The 19,968-nt window shown below is 39.5% G+C and overlaps 1 protein-coding gene across 8 annotated transcripts in view; it reads left to right on the top strand.

Annotated features, from left to right (window-relative positions):
• The window catches only part of KLF12 (KLF transcription factor 12), a 460,572-nt gene that overhangs the window by 197,842 nt on the left and 242,762 nt on the right, over positions 1–19,968 (top strand). For 6 of the 8 annotated variants that reach the window (XM_068526890.1, XM_068526888.1, XM_068526892.1 and 3 more), the window contains one exon: positions 11,860–11,949. The exons of the other annotated variants lie outside the window; for them this stretch is intronic. In XM_068526890.1, coding sequence (XP_068382991.1) covers positions 11,860–11,949 — 90 coding nt within the window. The remainder of the gene's footprint in view (positions 1–11,859; positions 11,950–19,968) is intronic. 8 annotated transcript variants of the gene reach the window in all.

Genomic DNA, 19,968 nt, shown 5'->3' with positions numbered 1-19,968 from the left:
AACAGAAAATTAAGATTCTTTTCTAATGAGTTCATGATATCAATAATTATAAAATAGTGCTTCTTAGATGGGGCACCCTCCTTTGCCTCTCCTTCCTCTCCCCCTCTCCCTTGACATTTGGCCATTTCTCATGTTTTTTTTTTTTCTTTGCTGTACCGTGCAGCATGTAGGATCTTACTTCCCTAACCAGGGATCAAACCCGCGTCCCCTGCATTGGAAGCACGGAGTCTTACCGCTGGATCACCAGGGAAGCCCCTGGTGGCATTTTGGATTGCCACAACTATGGGGGTGAAGGAATGTTCCTGGGATCTAGTGGTAGAAGGCAGGGATGCTGCAGAATATCCTACAATGTACAGGACAAGCCCCCAGAACAAACAACTATCTGGTCTAAATGTTGTAGTACAGATGTTGAAAAGCCCTGGTCTAAAAGAATACCGGAGTTACGACAATGGACTTCCTTAACAGAACCTATTTCCTCTCTCTATGAGCAGCATTTAATTTAGACATATTGACTATGAAGTAGCAGAAAAAGGTAATAGAAACTTCCTGGATGCAGTAAGTTATACAGGTTGAAAATTACACTGTTTCTGGTTTTATGGGGCAGGTTTATTAAGAGGCTGGAGGAAGTAACAAAGCCTGAGTAAATGCCGTGTAGTTATTTAATTCCTTAATAAAAAGTGTGCTTCAGATTTCTGTTGAATAAATTGTCCTTTCTGAATTGCATTGCGACGAATTTTAGAATTTTAGAAGTACCGTATATGGGAAAAAAATAGCTCTAGATTTAATTTTTCTACACACACACACACACACACACACCCCTTATAGAAATTCTAAGAAGGCATAAGGATGGTTGATAAAATGAGGGAGGTGCAGAGATGGGGGAAAGGCATCCAGGGTGACAGCAGCATGGGTAATTGCCCTGAATACAGACAGATTTTAAACTTTTATTCCCTTGGATTTATTTTACCTCCTATGTAGTTCTTCTGGTTTCCTCAAATAATTTTGCAAGTTTTCCACAGCTCAAATAACAGGGCACTCTGTAGGTATCTTCTCCTACAGAGAATATGTTGTAGTAGTGAATATCTTTCTTTAAAACAGTGTATTTCTGGGTAATCATGTGAAGGGGAACCATAGAAGAGGCTTTGAGCACTGCATCACACTGCATCAAATAATATTTGATTGCTAGGAAGGGCTATCAGACACTTCACGGTGTGCCCGGCAGTCAGAGAATATTAACTGTCCTAGAGGTGTCCTTGGAGAGGTGAGCTGGGTCTTTGTTATTGGTGTTCATCCTCACAGTTTTAAACAGATAAAGTAGTTCACTGTTGCCATGCATCATGAGAGATATATGTTAATTGTGTTAGATCAGTCTTCTATCAATTCCTTTCATTAGTATTTTTATCAAATCTACCGTTTCCATTCTAGTTATATAATAGTTCATATAGAGAAATCTCACACATAAAACCAAGAGGGTTCTGCAAAGAGTCAAAAATCAGATTAGGACATCCATTCTTAAAAGTAAGTTTAGTAGAATGCGTGAAATAGTATAACCATTACTACTATTAATTAAAATTACTTAATATTAACAATTAATAGAAAATACTTTGTGCTAAAGTATCTTATGTGCATGATCTCATCGAATCCGTAAAATAATTCTGTGAAATAGAATGTTATCTGCGTTTTACAGATAAGAAAACTGAAACCATGAGAAGGTCATAACCCAGGAAATCTGTTCATTGGGCCCATGTTCTGGGCAATATTCTATTCTAACTTACACTTCTATATAGTCATGAAAGTGTACAGAAAAAAAAGCATAGACTTGGAAGGTAGAATGCTTTTAAAAAGGTAAAAGGTAAAGTAGTCAGAATTCTTGGAGATGGTATTGGATAAAATGAAAGTAGATGTGTAATAGCATTGCCAATCAAAATGTCAAATTAGTACAGGATTTGGATTATACGTAAAATTTAATTATTACAACTAAAGACATCATTTGGGGAATCTGGAGAGATCACAGCTAGAGGTGGGTATACTTGGAAGCTGACAGATTACATTTTGGGTTGAGCCAATGCATTTGGCCATTTGGCAGCCAACTACTAATGTCTTTCTCCGCTGCAGTCCCAGGACCCAGAGTGCTGAGGAAGAAAGAGAGGGGAAAGGCCATTCCAGTGATGTGTCTTACATGATTTTCCTGGCAGTGCAAACGATTGCACCTTTGTATTTTTGATATAGTCTTTTTAAAGCACTTTTGTTACACCTTTTAATAATAAGACAAACACTACCTAGCGCTTTTACATGCCTTGACAATCATTCTTAGATGAAATAAACTGTAAAGGTCATTTGTTCTAGCTTTACTTTTTCAAAACATACATTAAAAACCAGTATCACGCCTAGGGTTTTCAAGGAATGTGATATTTTATATTTGTTACAAAATCTTAACTAAATAATATGTATAAAATAAGAAGGCATTGAATATAAGACCTTGTTTACCAGTTTATATATTTTTCTGGCCACTGAGGAGACCCATGAGGTTGATCTTTTCTTTTTGTTCTCATTAGAATAGTTCTAACTAAAAAAAAAGTTAACTTGGATTTTTATTTCTCCTCAAAATTTTTTTGCGTATTCCCAACTCTTCAGTGCTATTTCTTCAGGCTGTACAGGAGACAGATATTCAACAGCTCGTGTTTGAATAAGATAATCCATTTTGGGTTTGATAAGGAGCCACTTGACCTCGTTGTAGGTCAGGAAAGGTGGAAATATAGGTCAATAGTCATTTCCTTTGTTTCCTACAGAAAATAAATGACTTAATTTTTGATAGTAATCTTCATTGTCTCCAGGCACAGAGGACTGGTGATGTTATTTCATTACATATTCCATTCAGTGTTCTGCATATTTTTTTCATTACTCTCCAAATGACTTTTCATAAAGCGAAACGGGTGAATATGTTAATGTACAGTACTCTTAAACTCGTACTTTGGCAAATATTTATTTTGTTTCAAGTTTTGATAACCACGAAAGTCTGTAAAATGATAAATCCCGGGAAAAATGATCGTGAAGACAGAGTTAATTCTTGTCTTGAAAATGCAGCTAGTAAGATGACTTCTTTATATAGTTTTTTTCCTTATTTCAGCCAAACCGGTGTTTCCAAGTTTGAATAAATTTGACTCTATTAGTATCTGTTATAATATTCGAACGTACTCAGCTTGAGAGAAATTTTCTTCAATGCATAACAGATCCTGAGTAAGCAAAAATGTATTGAAATTAAACAATGTACCGAAATATTCCTGTATCCCAGAGTGCAATAGATCCTTTACGGGGTATTGGAGGAATATATGACACGTTTGGCTTTTCCTGCTGGGCTTCCTGCCTCAAGCTTCATGTACAATGTAGAAAATCAGTGCCATCCTTGACACTCCTCTCAGCTCTTACCCTACACTTCCTCCTTCTTGTCGGTCATCAAAAGCTGTTCATTCTTCCTGTGTACTCCCTCTCAAATAATTTTCCTCCTCTTTATTCCCACTGCCACTGTTTTGGGTCAAGCTCTCACCAGCTCTCCTCTGAGTTGTCGCAGTAGCCTGTGAACTGGTGGCTCTTCCTTCTGCATCAAATTCTATCTGTTTATAAGCCATCTTCCAAAGCAAGTCCAGTGCTAGCTTTCTAAACACAAAGCTTAAACACATTATGCTTTTCCTTCATGATGCCACATCACCTGCTGTGTGACACCCAAACACATTTCTTTCCCATTTACCACAAGTTTTCTTGGATCAGGGAGTCTTTCTCTCTTATTCACTTGGGCCCCTAGCAACTAGCCCATTGCAGGCATTAAAGAAACATTTTTGAATGAATAAATGAATTACCATAACATATAAGACCTTTTGCCACCTAACACCAAGTTACTTACATGGTCTCATCTCCAGTTTCTCCTCCAATAAATCCTGTGTTCCAGCCACATGAAATCCTTTATTATTGTTCACAAATATGGAGAATTTCATTGCCCTACGATTTTGCTTATGCTCTTGCTGCCCATCTGTTTCTCAACAATCAGTTATCACCTGGGTCAGGTGAACCCAGGGAATGAACTGATTTTAGATTTATTTACATTTATTCTTTTCATCAGCCCAACAAACATCTACTGAGCACATACTATGTGTTAGACACAGTTATAAGTTTGGGGATGGGGGCTTATGAACAAAAAGACAATGTCATGACCCTCCTGGAACTTACATTCTAGTGTAAGAACAGATAAAGAATTTGTCAGGTAGTGATGAATACAAGGGTGGAATCGAATATACAGAGGCCTGGAGGAGAGAGCATTTTTGACATGGTTGAGATGTACCCTGGGCAGAATGGTGGAAAACAGGGTTGGGTAACTGGTTAGAGGCACATTGGATAAATAGTTAGAGGTACCCACTATAGGACAGGGTAAAGACTTCAGAATGACCTTAACACCATCTCCCTTCAGTGTGTCTGTGATCAGCCTGCCCTTGCCTTGCTGCTCCCACTTCAGCCCTGGTTCCCAGCCTTTTGATATAACAGGAGCTTGAAGCACACTAGCCAGAGTGGCTTGGACACTTCTGGGCTCATCCAACTTTGCAGCCAATGTCAGAGTACCCAGCAGTTGAGAATCTCTATCCCAGGTAACAATGGAAAATAGGTATTAGCCCCAGCGTTAGACGGCCGATCATTTTCATAACCTTGGGCAGATTACTTAATCTCTCTGAACCTGAACTTTCTTGTCTAAAATGGACATAGTAAAAAAGAAAAGAATGAAACTCTATAAAAGTTTCCCTGTTTTGTTCACTGACGTTTCCTAAATAGCGAGACAGTGCCTGGTACTCAGTAAGTATTTTTTGAATGAATGAATGATATAACAAATGTAAAGCCCATGAAACAACACTTGGTACGTAAGTGTTTAGTAAATGGTAGTTATTATCATTGTTCGTATGTGGTTATATATATATTGTTATTATAATTGTTATATAATTACTTTTAAAATTTTGAGACCCCGTGGTCATATTGTGGTTGTATTGCAAGTGTAATTGTCCATGTGTGGGTCCTGTGTACTGCATCGGCCTTTCTGCCCAGCCTCATGGTGCCTGGTTTTTGTGCCCATGTGTGTGCCTGGGCTTGGGCACATGGCTAGCTCTCTGATTCTCGTCTGCATCTGTTACCCAGTTCTGGCTTCTCCTGGGGCTAGGCACTCAGAATTAGTTTCTGCTAGCCCTGCTCCCTTCAGAGAATCTTGTTTCTGGCTTCCTTTTTCCAGGACTGAACTCACTTCTCTCTTTTCTTTCTCATCCTCTTTTTTGGGGGGTAGGTGGGAGCTATAATTGACATATACTGTTAATAGAGTCACCATGCTGTACATTACATCCCCATGACTTATTTATTTCATAAATGGAAATCTGTACCTTTTGACCACCTTCACTCACTACACACACCACACCCCTCTGACAATCACCAATCTATTCTCTGTATCTCTGAGCTCTCTTTCTCTCTCTCTTTTTTTTTTTTTTTTGGTATTTTGTGTGTGTGTATGTGTATGCGTTTAAGATCTTACATCTAAGTGAGATGTGGTATTTGTCTTTCTTTGTCTGACTTATTTCACTTAGCATAATGCCCTCAGGGTCCATCCATGTTGTTGCAGATGGCAAGACTTCCTTCTTTTTTTTTTTTTTTTTAAATTTACTTTTTTGGCTGTGTTGGGTCTTCGTTGCTGTGCGAGGGCTTTCTCTAGTTGCGGCAAGCGGGGGCCACTCTTCATCGCGGTGCGCGGGCCTCTCACTGTCGCGGCCTCTCTTGTTGCGGAGCACAGGCTCCAGACGCGCAGGCTCAGTAGTTGTGGCTCACGGGCCCAGCAGCTCCGCGGCATGTGGGATCTTCCCAGACCAGGGCTCGAACCCGTGTCCCCTGCATTGGCAGGCAGATTCTCAACCACTGCGCCAACAGGGAAGCCCAAGACTTCCTTCTTTTTTATCACTGAATAATTCCCTTATCTTTACCTGACTTCAAGACCACTTGTTAGCCCATCCTGATACCTGTTCCTACACATTTGATCTCTCCCTGGGCTGTTAATATCTGCCCAGCTGAGCTGAAGTTTTGTGTTCCCTCTCTAGGGTTTGGTGGGTGGTCAATTGGCACATCTCTTGCCACGATATTTTCCTGGCTTTTGACCTGGTTTCTGTTTTCCAGTCCTGGCTCTGCCCGTTACCTCCCGTAGTGCCTCGTGGTTCATGAATGTGGCGCGGACAGAATGAGATGACTGCCATAGCAGAGACCCGTCACTGCGTGTTTAAGGAGAAATTTGGCCAACTCATGACCCCCAAGTGTGTGTGCAGCTCTTCAGAATATGAATGACAAAATAATTTTTATTACAACCTGTATGAATGCTGGGGTGGAAGACTTCTTTAGAAGCTCAGACATTTCTAAAAATATTAGTGTAAATGATCCATTGTTGTGGTAATTTAGCGCTTTACCAACATAGAAAACAATGATTCTTGCTATCAGGAAAATATAAGTTGCTGCATTGCGTGTGCAGTTTTACCAATTCTTACGAAAGACACAATTCCATGTTTCGACGTGAGGTGATTATGGAAGCGTTTTGTTTTTGAGACTGATGACAGATATTTCAGAATAATGTATATATGGATCATTGAAACCACTGAAGGGGATTTAAGTTGCAAGTCCCAGTAGGTCTGTAGTTTGGATCCTAGTTCTCCCAGTAAAATATGATCATCAATGTGATATCCACTCTCCCGGGCTGCAAAGCAAGGGAAGATGAAAGCCTGGGCCAGAATGGCAAAGTCTACATTTGAACTGATATTTATTTTGTACCATCGGAGGTACTTTAATGATGCATATGCCCTCTACAAAATGGACTTACCAGTGTGAGGGTATGTGAGTTTAGAAAAATATAATTTTACACTTAATCTAAGCAATTATAAATTGAATGTGAGGCCCGAATATATCTCTTTTGAGTACAAAAGGTCGAAGATGAAGTTCCTGTATCATCCAAGTACTTGAAACTCCTGTGAAAATATTGAATGAGCCATCAAGGATATGAATGTTTTCAAAACACTGGGTAGCAGATGAGATTACCATAGATTTTTCTGGATGTTGAACTCAGGATGGGACTGACTTGCTAAATTAATTACGAGATGTTTCTAGGATAGGAATGTATAATCTTATCAAGCTAAGGAAATATGTTGAAAGATTGATTTAAAGGAAAAAAAAAAGTGAAATAGCTTTGAAACCAGGGGCTTACTTGATCTCTTATTGTTATTCCCCAAACTGTTGATACTCACCGGTGACCAGAAGTTGCGCATTCCTTTCAGTGACTAAATCAGTTCAGCCCTGAGAGGAGCCATCGACTGAGATTCCAGAGCTCCTCTGCTGGGGCCTTCAATAAGGTGCTCATGTTTTTTTCCACGTTGATTTAGGGAGCACACAGAGGAAGATGGAGAGAGAAGGAGAGGGAGAGGAAGGGAGAGAGGAGTGTAGTGGTTGGGAGCTTAGCTTGGGCTCAGGCTCCTTTGGTTTGGAATCGAGCTGCACCACTTACTAATCGTGTGACCTTGGACAGTTTAACCTCCTTGTGTCTCAGATGCCTCATCTTCGGATAATAAAGCCTTGACCTCTTGGGTTGCTGTAAGGACTAAATGATTACACGTCTCTTAGCACAGGGTCTAGTCCATAGTAAATATGCAAATAGTAGGTGTTGTTATTATGTTTGCTGGCAAGATAATAATAAAATGGTAGTTGTGTTCTGCTACCTATTGTTGCGTAACAATAGATAATGGAAACTGTTGGCTGGGCATAATTCTAATCTCTTAGGTGTGTCGATCCTTATGGAGAGCAGGGATTCACTCATTCTTTTGCATTTCAGCACAAATTTGGGGGTAGTATAAAACACTTATGTTTTCTCTGAAGAAAGGACCTATTGCTTGAACTGGCATACAGGCTTGGAAAACAATTGTCATTTTTGTTGGTTTTTATTGTTGTTATGGTAGAAGTGAGTCAAGAAAGGGGAGAGATTGACTTCTCTATGAAGTGGTTTTTAAGCAAAAGGCGAATTTCCTTATAATCTGATTCTTCTGCTTTTTCTGTAGGAAAAAGCACTCAGAGGATGATACTTTTAACCAGTTGGTATGCCTGCATTATAACCCGTGAAGAGTCTTTTCTGAACATGCCTTAATCAACTTGATGCAGTGAATCCTGAATTGCTTCTCATATGTCCCTTTGATCACTGTTGAACATAACACGGGTAGGGGTGGGGGCAATTCATATTTTTCATTACCTGTAGCCAAACATGGAGATTCAAGATGGAAACATGTTTAAGTGAATATGTCCTGTATCTTGAGAAATCAGAACAAATCCCAGTAGATATTTTTGGCTTATGAAGGGAAGCCTTGTTAAAAAACTTGGTCTGTTGAATGTCGACTAGCTGGCTCTTTATTACCCCAGCTGTGCAAAGTGGATGACGCACAGTCTGGAGGAGGGAGAGGAAAGAGACCTGCATTCTGGGAGTAGGAGGGCGGATTGTAGTAGTTGCCCTGGAAAGTCACCCCTGTTCTATGTTTTTATGAGAGAGGGTCATTGAGCATCAGTCCTTTTCCTTCCTGCAGGTTCCATTCAGAATATTGTGAGATGCTAGGATTGATGACAGTTGTGTTTACATGTAGATGTATTTCTGATGTATTTGTGGGGAGGAAGGTGATCTCCACGTCTTACTCTTCCGCCATCTTGAAGGTCTCTTGACAGTTGTGTTTATACTGCTTTTGACTGGGAGAGCTACTGCCAGCTGTACTGCTGTGTTGGGAAATAGGAATATCCAGAGTACCATTCTCATCCAGTGCACATGTAATTGGTCAACAGCCAGCTAATAAATCTGATGATAAATTTGGCTGTAATTGATACAATTTACTCATATGAAACATAGGTGTAACATAGGTGTATAGATACGTGTGCATGAATATAAACACATATACATAAATTATATAGGGTTGTATAATATCAAAATATTTGTTACAACATAAAGAGTACCATGTTACTAAAATTGATGACTAATCTTATTTACCTCTTGGGACTCAATTGAGCTATTGGATTCCCCAGCAAATGCGTTTTGATCAAGATCACGGCAAGATATGTTTGACAGCAATTTCAAATTATCAGAGTTTATTACATATTTAAAGTCTGAAGTCAGTTGAGATTGTATGTATCTGATTTTTAGCTTAGAGAGATAAATCTATCGATATTTTGTTCCAAGGACTACGTCCTCAATGCTGTACAATTACCATGTGTTCTGTAAAAACCACACACCTTCTTGGATGGTCTGGAATATGGTGTGATGCTCGGTCCTTCTCTTTATGTTAAACAAGGTCAGAATCAGGAATGCAGAGATTAATACGCTTTATGTATATACAGTATAACTTTCAGGCATATGTACTGATCGAATCTGCGCTAGTTGCAAGAGTTTAATAATTAAGGATTGGGTTCCTTAGCTGTGAACATTGTTATTTATGGTGTTTATTATGGCTGTGCTGCGCTGATCCTGGAAAAATCAGGGAAAGAGAAATATTTGCCAGGCAAACTTCATTTCTTAAAAAAATGCTTGAAAATGTGTTTAATTATTTCACTTTTACATGAAACTGAAGTATAACCCTGTCTTTAACATATCTAGAATTATTCCAATACAACAACAAAAATTATAATGAAAACAGTGATATTTAAATATACTAAATAGAATGTGAACCCAGTCAGCTTTTTATGATTTATCCGTTTTTAACTTCAAAGACTCTGGTTAGCTTGCATTTTTTTTTTTTTTAATGAATGGGTTGATCACAGCCAGCGAGGAAAACGGCTGAAGTCTATCAGCTGTAAATTGGTACAAAGCACTAAAAGGGACATTAGTCTCTAATCAGATTCTAACAGTTCATTAAACCTGCCTTTCCAGAATCGCTCTTTGTCTTTTCCCCTCCTTTGCAAGGCATCTTCTTCCCTTTCCATCTGGGCAAGACCTCCTCCGGGGTAGGAAGCATATCAACTCATCCTTCATTGTCTACCAACCAAACAGCCTACGGGAGGCTTTGTTAGGGTGGATTCCATGCTGCTGTGAAAGGCCCGGCAGTTGAGGGCTGCTGGCAGCAGGAAGGCTTTCCTGAGGTTGGGAGGTGGCAGACCAAGCTGGCTGCTTCCAAGCATGGAAGCAAGTGACACATTGGGATTTGAGGTCCATGCCTGATATGTAAACAACCCACCAGCCTCCGTGAAAGGATTTTAAGCTTGGAACAAATGCACTGAGCTCACCAGTAATACCATAGTTCCTTCTGTCCTAAGCTATTAGGATGCAAAAATCCCCCCAAAATATGGACAGGTCAAAAGCAAACATGTAAAAACAATGATGTATCCTGCCAGTTTCAATAATATTGTACATTTCTAAGAGAGGAACGTGACAGTAATTTTTCTTCTTTTTATTACCTAACAGACTAGGTAGCATGGGATTTCTAAATGCTCATTAGTTAGCTATAGCGTAAATTTGCTTTTCCTTCTTGCCGTTGATTTCTCTGAGCAAATATTTGTGATAAAAAGCCCCATACACTTTATTTCTCAGAGTATTTTTCTTAAACAAAAAGGAGAGTCAAGAAATGGGAGAAATAATTAGAGCTTCACTATACTGCACTCTGTTGGTATTATTTGGTAATAAAAACGTTTAATTTATGATGTGTTGAAGTGAGAGTTGTTTTTATTTAACTGTCTGTTGGGGAGAAAAGCAACTCTATGAATGGCGAAAACCTGAAGGTTTAGAAGTGATACCAACCTTTGTCACCATGTAGGCAAAACATTTAGAAATGTCTCTCTTTTTCTTTTAATAAGACCACCTTAGTGTCATGTGGTTACATTCTATAACAGCAAAGACACTATTCTAAAAACTCAGTCAAACTCTGTCATTGTAATTTCTTGGTTTAGTCGGTATTTGAGGGTAAAGTTGGCATTCTCAACATATTTTAAAACATGAGCCTGATTTTGGCCTGAAGCAAGCACTGATGTGTGGCTTTCTGACTCCCTTCCTAGGTTGTTGACTTCAGAAAATCCCCGAAGCTGTGGAAATTAGTCAAAAAATAACCCTGATTTAATCTTTTTATAGATGTTTGAAATTCTATTGAGCCATAATAGAAGTAAGGTTTTCCCTTCGAGAGGTGTTAAATGGAGCCAAACATATACCAGAACAGAAAACAAATTGTTGTTTATTCTTTGATTATAACTTCAGCTTAAGAATTCACCCTTAATCCAAGATTTATGTTAGTTGTTTTTAAAGGAGATGTTTGCGGTTGAAAGGTAGAAATTTTCATTTGATCAGATATACCATGATACCGAATTCACTGTCGAGCATTATAGTATCTTGTATTTAAAATTATTTCGACTTTGGCAGTAATATGAGAGTATATAAATTATTTTGATCTGTCTTTTCCTTTATGGATTTCTGTATACAGTTCAACCTCCAGAGCTAAGGAAGAAAGAAACTTGCCTTGTATTTCCTTCCACGATTGCAAGTGTGATGAGTTATTCCGGCCCCGTATAAATTAATGTAAGGTTGCCTTACTCCAGTTTATTACCGTCTGACCTCCAACCCAGGGGTCATAGAATCAGACTGATTAATTCAAGTTCTTGGTCATTATTTCAAATGAAAGTTCAGAATGGGGGGATAATTGGTTATGCTGATATTCTCACTTAATTATACTATATTGTTAAAAAATTAGGTTAGCAGTACTAAATGTACTACATACAATGAAGGCAGACTCTACCAGCTGTCCTCTTCTGAACGCTTTATAGCTGAATTTCCCTCTCTCTCTTTTTTATTCTCAGAATATCAACACCTTTGAGAACAGAATGTTAATGCTTGATGGGATGCCGGCAGTCAGAGTCAAAACAGAGCTTTTGGAATCTGAACAAGGGGTAAGCAGAAGTTTCCGACGATTCCCCACCCCCTTCTCTTTAAGAGAGTGGAGTGTTTACCTCCAGAGTGTTCTAAGGTTTGCAGAACACTTCTGATTTTTCACTTGCTTCAGCTTTTCTCTCTCTTGAGTAAAAATCATCTGAGACCATGGTTGATTCTCACCCATTTGCAGCCTCAAATATTACTAACTTAGAAAAGATAACTTCTTGAATTTACGAAGGCATAGTGACCATACGGCTTTATTTAAATTGGTGAATGTTTTGGAAAGCTAGTTCAAATCCAGCTCACAGAGGAAGTATTAAAAAAATAAGATGAGACTATAACCTCAATGTCAAGATCGTTTGGGTCTTACTAAGTTAGGAAATTACAGAGTACAGTTATGGGAATGTTACTGTTTTTGGATGGATTTCTCGTTTGACATTTGTTTTTACCCTTTTTTATACATGAAGAAATTTAGGTCAGTGAGTTTGAAAAGCACATAAAAGCAAAAGAAAGCTTATTGAGCAATAAGGTAGCCAAATTGACAGTTTATGGCTACTGAAAGTGTAAAGACTTAAGAGCATAGCTAGATTTTTAAAAAAAGGATGTGGGTGATTTTATAATTGTTAACATCTATAGCTTCACTAGTAAAAATCATAATCAGCGTGACGTGATCCCTTGCAGCATTGGCTGACCACCTTTTGTATTTAAGGGAGAAAGCACTGCCTATCTGTCTTACTAAACCAGCATCACAGAGGCAAGTACACGTGACTGCAAAAAGGACATCTATTAAATACGTATTTAATCTTAATCTTATTTGTGTATCCCTTATTCAAAAAAACCAAAACAAAACATTAGCAGCGTTTTGAAATTGAGCAATCAGATTTAAGTGTTAATAAACTCTCACTCTTAACAACAATCAGTACGCATGAGTTCTTCTGGGACCCCATTCAAGAGGTTAGGATACTGATGTACCAAAATTATTTTGTAATGAGGACACTCGAGGGCAGGGATCTCGGTGGTTGCATTTAGAGGGTTCTCCAGTAACGTCCCCATTGCTGAGCACTCTGTGGCAGGGTGTATGGCATCTCGTAATATATTTCTCTTCCGTGTAGGTCAGTGTCTGAAACAGACCCCCATCACGTAGAACATATCATTTCATCTCTATGTTCAGCACAGACTGTGGTAGCTCTGAAATGCACATTGTGGAGTATGTCAGCCGAAAACATAACCCCACAGTCTGCATGACATAATGACTGATTCACAGAGATTTAACCCCAGACTTAGGCAGTAGAGCATCATGAAAGAAAAGACTATGTGTTGGTTATTAATAATTGCTTATTCGTTGTAGACAAACCTTCAGAAAAAGTCATGTGTTCACCTGGATTTTCTAGCCTGACACTCATCAAGTTAAACTCTATATCCCCCAAACTAAGTAGTTCTTTACCTTTGTTTTTTTAACCAAACCACAGAAGGATGTGTTTTATTTCTTAGGAGTTCTGTTTTCTTAACCTAAATGCATTAGCATCAGTTTAATACAATAAATTCCTACGTACCCCGTGTTTAAGTTTAACAAAACATACAGACTGTAACATCTTATTTGGAGAAGGCAGCCTGATGGAAAAGTGAAAACGGTATATTTCACAATGTCGCTTTTATTTCACAGTATGTTCTTTAACTTAAATAACAGTAAATCTGTTCAAGTCATACATGTTGGAGGGAGGCAAAAAAGTACAGAAAACCAGTCAGAATGTGTTACCTGGGCTACTAGGCAAAGCCAGGACAGTGCATTGTTGTCACCAGTCCCGGGAATCTTTAAGAACATCTAGGTACTTCTCTCTCCTTTACTGTTATTTTTCAGTTTTAAGGTAAGGTTTGCATGAAAGATTTAAGTATACAAAAAACAAAAGCCAATATTCCCAGGGGTTTTACAGTGTGAATAAGAAACTCATGTCACATTATTTATAGAAAGTATTTTTCTGTCCTCAAATAGGGGCAGGAAAAATTGTAGGTTCTAGGTTTTACTTAATGCCTGTTCATTAAAATCAGTTTTCTTCCTTGTGAATGGAGCTGATGTTGGTATTTTAACCCTAATTTAGAATGTGTATGTTGGAGGGGAATAGAAACTTCATTTACTCTTTTCCTTAGTCTCGTATATACTTACCTTAAGTATATGACACGCAAACTTTTGTTCTCTTTTACAGCAGAACTTTAAGAGAAGCAGACCACAGTGTTTAATGAAATGTATTATGATTTAACTATTTATAGAATACAATTAATGTGTACTTAGTCATTTGTAATAATTTAAATCAACTCTCCTTTAAACAACTGAAATCTTGAATTTTAGTGAGCTTTATTTTTGGTCCCTTTACTGGAGTTTTTCATTGGGGATGATGGGATGGGTGATAATACTGTGTAATTTCAGAATCTCAGAAGTACTTTTAGATAAGGAGTGCTAGAATTCTGAAGATTTCTTGATTTCCATCTTACGGAACTCTTTCCTCATTGAGTATTAAAGGCTGGTTGAAGTTTGATTCTTCACAAGAAAATGTGAACATATTGGTGACATTAAAATCATCACATGTGTGATTATGGGCTTTTGAAAAAGATGAGATGTTACAGTGAACAAAACATTGTAGAAATGTATCTGTGCATCACAACAATGAATGGGAAAGCCTGAAGCTTGTGCATTAGTGGGATTCTGTAATCACTCTGGAAACCTAGTTTTGAGACTCTTCCATCAGCGTTAAGGGGAAAAAAAGTTAGTCTGCCTTTCAGGCTACAAGGCAGTATTGTAAAGATCTGCTACTTTACATGGACCTCCTGTCTCAGGGCACCATGAAGGCATCTGCTCCTTCTCTCTTTCTTGTCATAAATAGTCCCTTAGGTCTTCGGCTGTCAGCTGGTCTCTGCATGTGCCCCCTCCTCTCCAAGGAATTCAGGACTGGATGAGCACATTTCAGAGCTTAAAGAAAGACTGTGGAACAGGTCGAGGTTGGCCACTCTGCTTTCTCTTCTCTGAAAACTTCTGGCTGCCTTGCCTCATCCCCTTAATAGTTTTGTGGTGTGTGTATGTGGTCCCATCTCTTTAATCAGATTATAAGCTCTCAGAGGGCAAGAACTATTCCTTGTGTTTTTCTCGTAGTTCCTGGCACGTGGTAAGTGCTCAGAAAATACGTGCTTTATTAAACTTGTCCAGGCATTATAACTGGCATGGTGTAAAATATGAAACCAGTCAATAGCTACTTATAAACCTGCTCTGTCTACCTCATAGGGTTGTTGTGAACATAAAAATAAGAATTGGAAATATTGGAAATAATAGATTCCCTTTGGTGGCAGTCTTCATCTTGTAACCATGTGAACTGGATAGAGAAGAGTGGCTGATTCAGACCGTCTCTGTGTGCCTGACTTCTGTTTGGAACCCTTAGTTTTGTGGTATTGAAGTCGATCATTATTGCAGTCTCCTGAAATGTGACTTAAGTTTTCTTCAGCCTTCTTGGTAATACAGCTCATGCTACTACGTGGTCCATGGCAAGGTCATGTGCTCTGGTGATATACTTCAGGGGCACAGCATGGAGTGGTGGAGTGACTTTGTCTGTGACCTTTGGTGCTTGTGTCCTGCTGTTATAAGAGCTTCCCAAATGTGCTCTCAGCCTTTGGATGTTCTAAGGTGTTATTAAGCCCAGGACTAAAGCAGGAAGAGGAATGCTAGAATTTGTAAACCCAGAGATAAGGCGGTGTGCAGAGAATAGGCACCACCTCAAAGACATAAAACGTGGTTTTATTCCCGGCCCTGCAGCTCCCTAGCTGGAACGGCATTGGGAAAGAGCTGCCCATCTCCAGGCCTCTATGTCTTCATCTGTGCAGTGGGGATGTTAGAGAGGAGACCTTCCAAATTCAGTCTGATGGTCTTTGATTCTGGTAACAGGCATGGAGTGAGAGAAGGCATTTCCCATGATGAGTCTAAAAGTGATACTGCAGTGAAACTGCCTGTGTGTGGAAGTAGAAATGCACAGACTGTAAAGTGAGACAGACCTGAGTTAAGATGCTTCCTCAGCCGTCTCTGTCCCCCTATTCCTCCTCATCTGGGAAGTGAAGTGAAGTGAACCATCCAGCCTCACAAGGGCCTGACTGCACGTGGTGGGTGCTCAAGAAATGTTCTCCTTTTGAGGAAAAATAGGATTATAAAGGGCCCCATTGCTTCACTTTCCATTGCTGCAGTTCTCATAGGTACTTAGTAGAGGTTTCAACATCTGCATTAATTTATAATCCTAAGAGAGGACTTCAGGTAAATCTTAAATCTTAAGCTTTGTTTTTGTATTTTAATTTTTATTTAAGCGTATCTGGAGAAATGTTGCAAATTCTGCTTAGATTTTATCATGTAAAAAAAATAGAATGATGAAGCCAGAAATCAGTTATTATTTTAACACAGAAGTGATACCGCTTGGTGTGATAATGCTATTTGGCCATAATTTTTAAAAAAGGAGTCTGAGTTCGCATACTTTAAAGACTTGTTGGTATATTTCCAGATGAAATAATTCGATGTCTGGGATGTGCTGCAAAATAAAAGGGGAGGGTGGAATGGATGGGGATGGAGATGCAATAAGATCGGTCATGGTTCCATCATTACTGAAGCTGGATGATGGGTGCAAGGGGGCTTGTTTAACTATTCTGCCTAATCTCATATATGTTTGAGATTCTTTAAAGTAAAATGTTTAAAACAGCTCTCTCAATAAAAATATGAAAAATACATAGGCGTCAGAGGGAGACCGGAAAGAATCATTCCTCACTCAGTCACCCTCGCTCTTCGTGTTCTAAGGCCTGAGGGGTCTGCCACAGGGATGGAGCAGACCTGAGTTCCTCCTCCAACCACGAGGGTGTTGGAGCCCTTGGTTTCTCCTCCTCTCTCTCCTCTTGTAGAGGCAGGTGCAGTCCTGATCCGCGGGCTTGTAGGCAGAGGGAAGTGGCAATAGCATGGCTGAGAAAGAGAAGGAGAAGGGATGTTCTGCCCATTTTAAGTGTTCTGAGCAGTTGGTAATTGGGTGATAAAAGACCCCTCTGTGTTACGCTGTGGGAGACGGCCTAAGGTCGCTTTACCACAGCCCGGGAGCTGGGGAGGGGACAGGTATGGCAGCGGATAGGTATGGTTCCATGGCTTCCTAGCAGAAAATATCAGCCCTGGTCAGACCAGAGATCTCTGATTGCTCTAATTTCAGAGGTAGGACAAAAGAGAATAATGGTTCTTTCCCCTGGAGGCTTGCAGTGCTTTTGCAAACCGTTCAGTAGGACGTTCATAGCAAGGTGTTGAAGACATTTCTGTGTCAAGGAGAACTAGCGCCGTTAAGGCGACTATATTGTCACGTCCTCAAGAGCAGAGCTAATGCTTTTTGTTTCTCGTTATTCCTCATCCTCCCAGCGCAGGGAGCTGATGCTTAGGCAGAGCTCAGCAAAGAGTGATCAATTCAGATGCTGTTTATTGTAAGTGGGAGCCAGTGTCAACGGCAGAATTGAGATTTCGAGACAGGTGCCATTTTGGAAAAGCTGCCAATCCTTAGGTTTGATAAACAAAGAGAAACAGGTGCAAGTGTTGTAGCTGAACCTACATGTGTGCTATGCAGTGCTGATTGGAGACCGGCAGTTACATTAAAATTCAGTGGCTTTAGAGAAAAAAACTCCACAACGCGTCTACCTTCTTTTCCCTTACTAAACCACTATGTTTAACTTAACATAAAAGATTTAATATACATGAGTGTGTCAAGGCTTAGTAAGACAGTGTTACTTTAATGACTATCAGAAGAGAACGAGAAGACATTATAAAAATGCCACTTGCGTTTCCCTTCCACAGCGCCTCATTATTACCCCCCCCCCCCACTGTGGGAACAGGGGCCAGCATAGCTAGTAAATCGGTAGAATTATCTTAGACATATGATGTTGCTTATCACTTAATATTCTCTGATGACCCACTGCTTGAGATCTTTTGATCTGTAGTCCAATCTTTGCATGTCACTACCTGGCTTCAAAGAAAAGCATACGCAGAAGCTATGTTATTGCTAATATAAGACCATTATTTTTTTTAAAAGCAGGAAAAAATATCTGCACTTGCAAAACTCATATTTTAGGGAAGGGTTGTCCTCCTCTGTAGAAGCGGAGTTGGACTGATTTTAATAATGTCAGAATGGCCAGTAAATGTATTAATGGAAAGAATTGAAAATCAATGAGCTGTGATAGTAATTACAGATAGTACCCAAGGGAAATATAGCAGGCGGCCAGATCCTTTCCCTCGGGCCCTGCCCTGGGCAAAGCTATGAAGCTGATAATTCTGCCCTCCTTCTTTCCCATTAGCAATGTACTTTCTCCTTCAACTTTATTCCCTTCCGCCTGCCATCCAGACACCCTTGACCCTCTGTGCAGTGGTAGTTCTTGGTATCCACAGATGACCAGTTCTAACTGCAGTCGTATTCATTGAGGCGAATGTGAAATGCTATTCTTTCCAAGCATTATTTGCATTTGCACAGGGTCAGTGCTTTGTAAAAAGGAACACTTATTGAAGAAATTTCATGCTCTGAGTAATTTGGGAATTTTGATTTGGGGGAAATGAACCTTGCCAAAATATTTCAGCTTATGAATGATTGTGTTCTCCTTCATGTACTAGTCTCTGTAGTAGAATCAGGAAAAAAAAAATCTGGAGCATGAGGTGTATATTTCTCTGTATCTAGGTGTGTTTTCTTATACTAATATTTATATACTGATTCATAGTCTGTAAAGTGCCTCACGAAAATATCTTATTTAGCCCTTGGAGGACTTTTTGCTCCTGACTGTGAGGGATTAACTGCTGGTGGGTAAAAACCTCCCACCATAAACACTAGAAAACCAGACAAAATACATGAAATGTTTTTCACATATTGGGCAACAGGCAGTTAAGGGCTGTGATCCCTGGGACGTGGGGTGAGAAAGGGGGTGATTCTAGTATTGCCTCAACCTCCTGCCTGGAGGCAAACAGGTAGGGCGGACCCAGAGAGGGTCTAACAGTCACACCGAGCTAGGCAGGCAGGGTTTGGCATTTGGAGAGGTCAAGGCAATTAATTTTTAAAGAGAACAATAACAGAGAGGACGGGGTTGTACACAGAGAGGGCTCTGGGGATCTTCAAACTGGTCCCTTTAAGGGTTTTGCTAAGTAATGATCTGCCTGTGTGAGGAGGAAGGCAAGGAAAGAACAAGGATGGCAACGGGTGGAACGATTCTTGGATTTCACATAAAATTCACAAAAACCATGTGGGAGAGACCTCTTCATACATGGGCATTTGGTAGAGGTCTCAGAAGGGCCACAGCTTAGTAATGGGGCTGAATTAGTTCCATAATAGTCTGGTCTGGACCTTTCCATGACAGAAAGGATCAGACTGATCTGCACGTTACTTAGTTGTGCCAGAACAAAATCCAACAGTCTCAAAGGAAGACAGATCTAGCCTTCAATAATGTAAAAGTAACAATGTCTTGGCATTTGATCAAAATTGATCATATAGAAAAAAAATTTAAAAAACTGAACAGAGTCTCAGTGACCTATGGAACAATCCCAAGTTGTCTAATATATGTACAATTGGACTCTCAGGAGGAGGGGAGGGCCAGAAAAAATATTTGAACAAAGAAATGGCTGGACATGATCCAAATGTGATGAAAACTATAAACCCACAAATCCAAGTTCAGCCCCAAGCAAAAGAAATCACACCAAAGCATATAATAATCAAATTGCTGAAAACAGGTAATGAAGAGTAGTCTTAACAGCAGCCGGGGGAGAAGGAGGAAATACACCTGACATACAGGGGAACGAAAATCAGACTTCTTATCAGACACCATTCAGGGCAGAAGAAAGAACTTCCTTAGGTAGCAGTAAAAGGACACTAGATAGGAATTTGGATCAACACAAGGAAATGAAGAGCACTCAAAATGGCAGATACCTAGGCAAATATAAAAGATTAAAAAAAAATTTAGGGGAAAATTGCTCAAAGCAAATGTAATAACAATACATTATAACATATATTGAA

This window comes from Eschrichtius robustus, chromosome 18 (assembly GCF_028021215.1).
Source record: "Eschrichtius robustus isolate mEscRob2 chromosome 18, mEscRob2.pri, whole genome shotgun sequence".
Lineage (NCBI taxonomy): Eukaryota > Metazoa > Chordata > Mammalia > Artiodactyla > Eschrichtiidae > Eschrichtius > Eschrichtius robustus.
The sequence above is the reverse complement of the archived record's forward strand: the minus strand, read 5'-3'. Positions and strand labels throughout refer to the sequence as shown.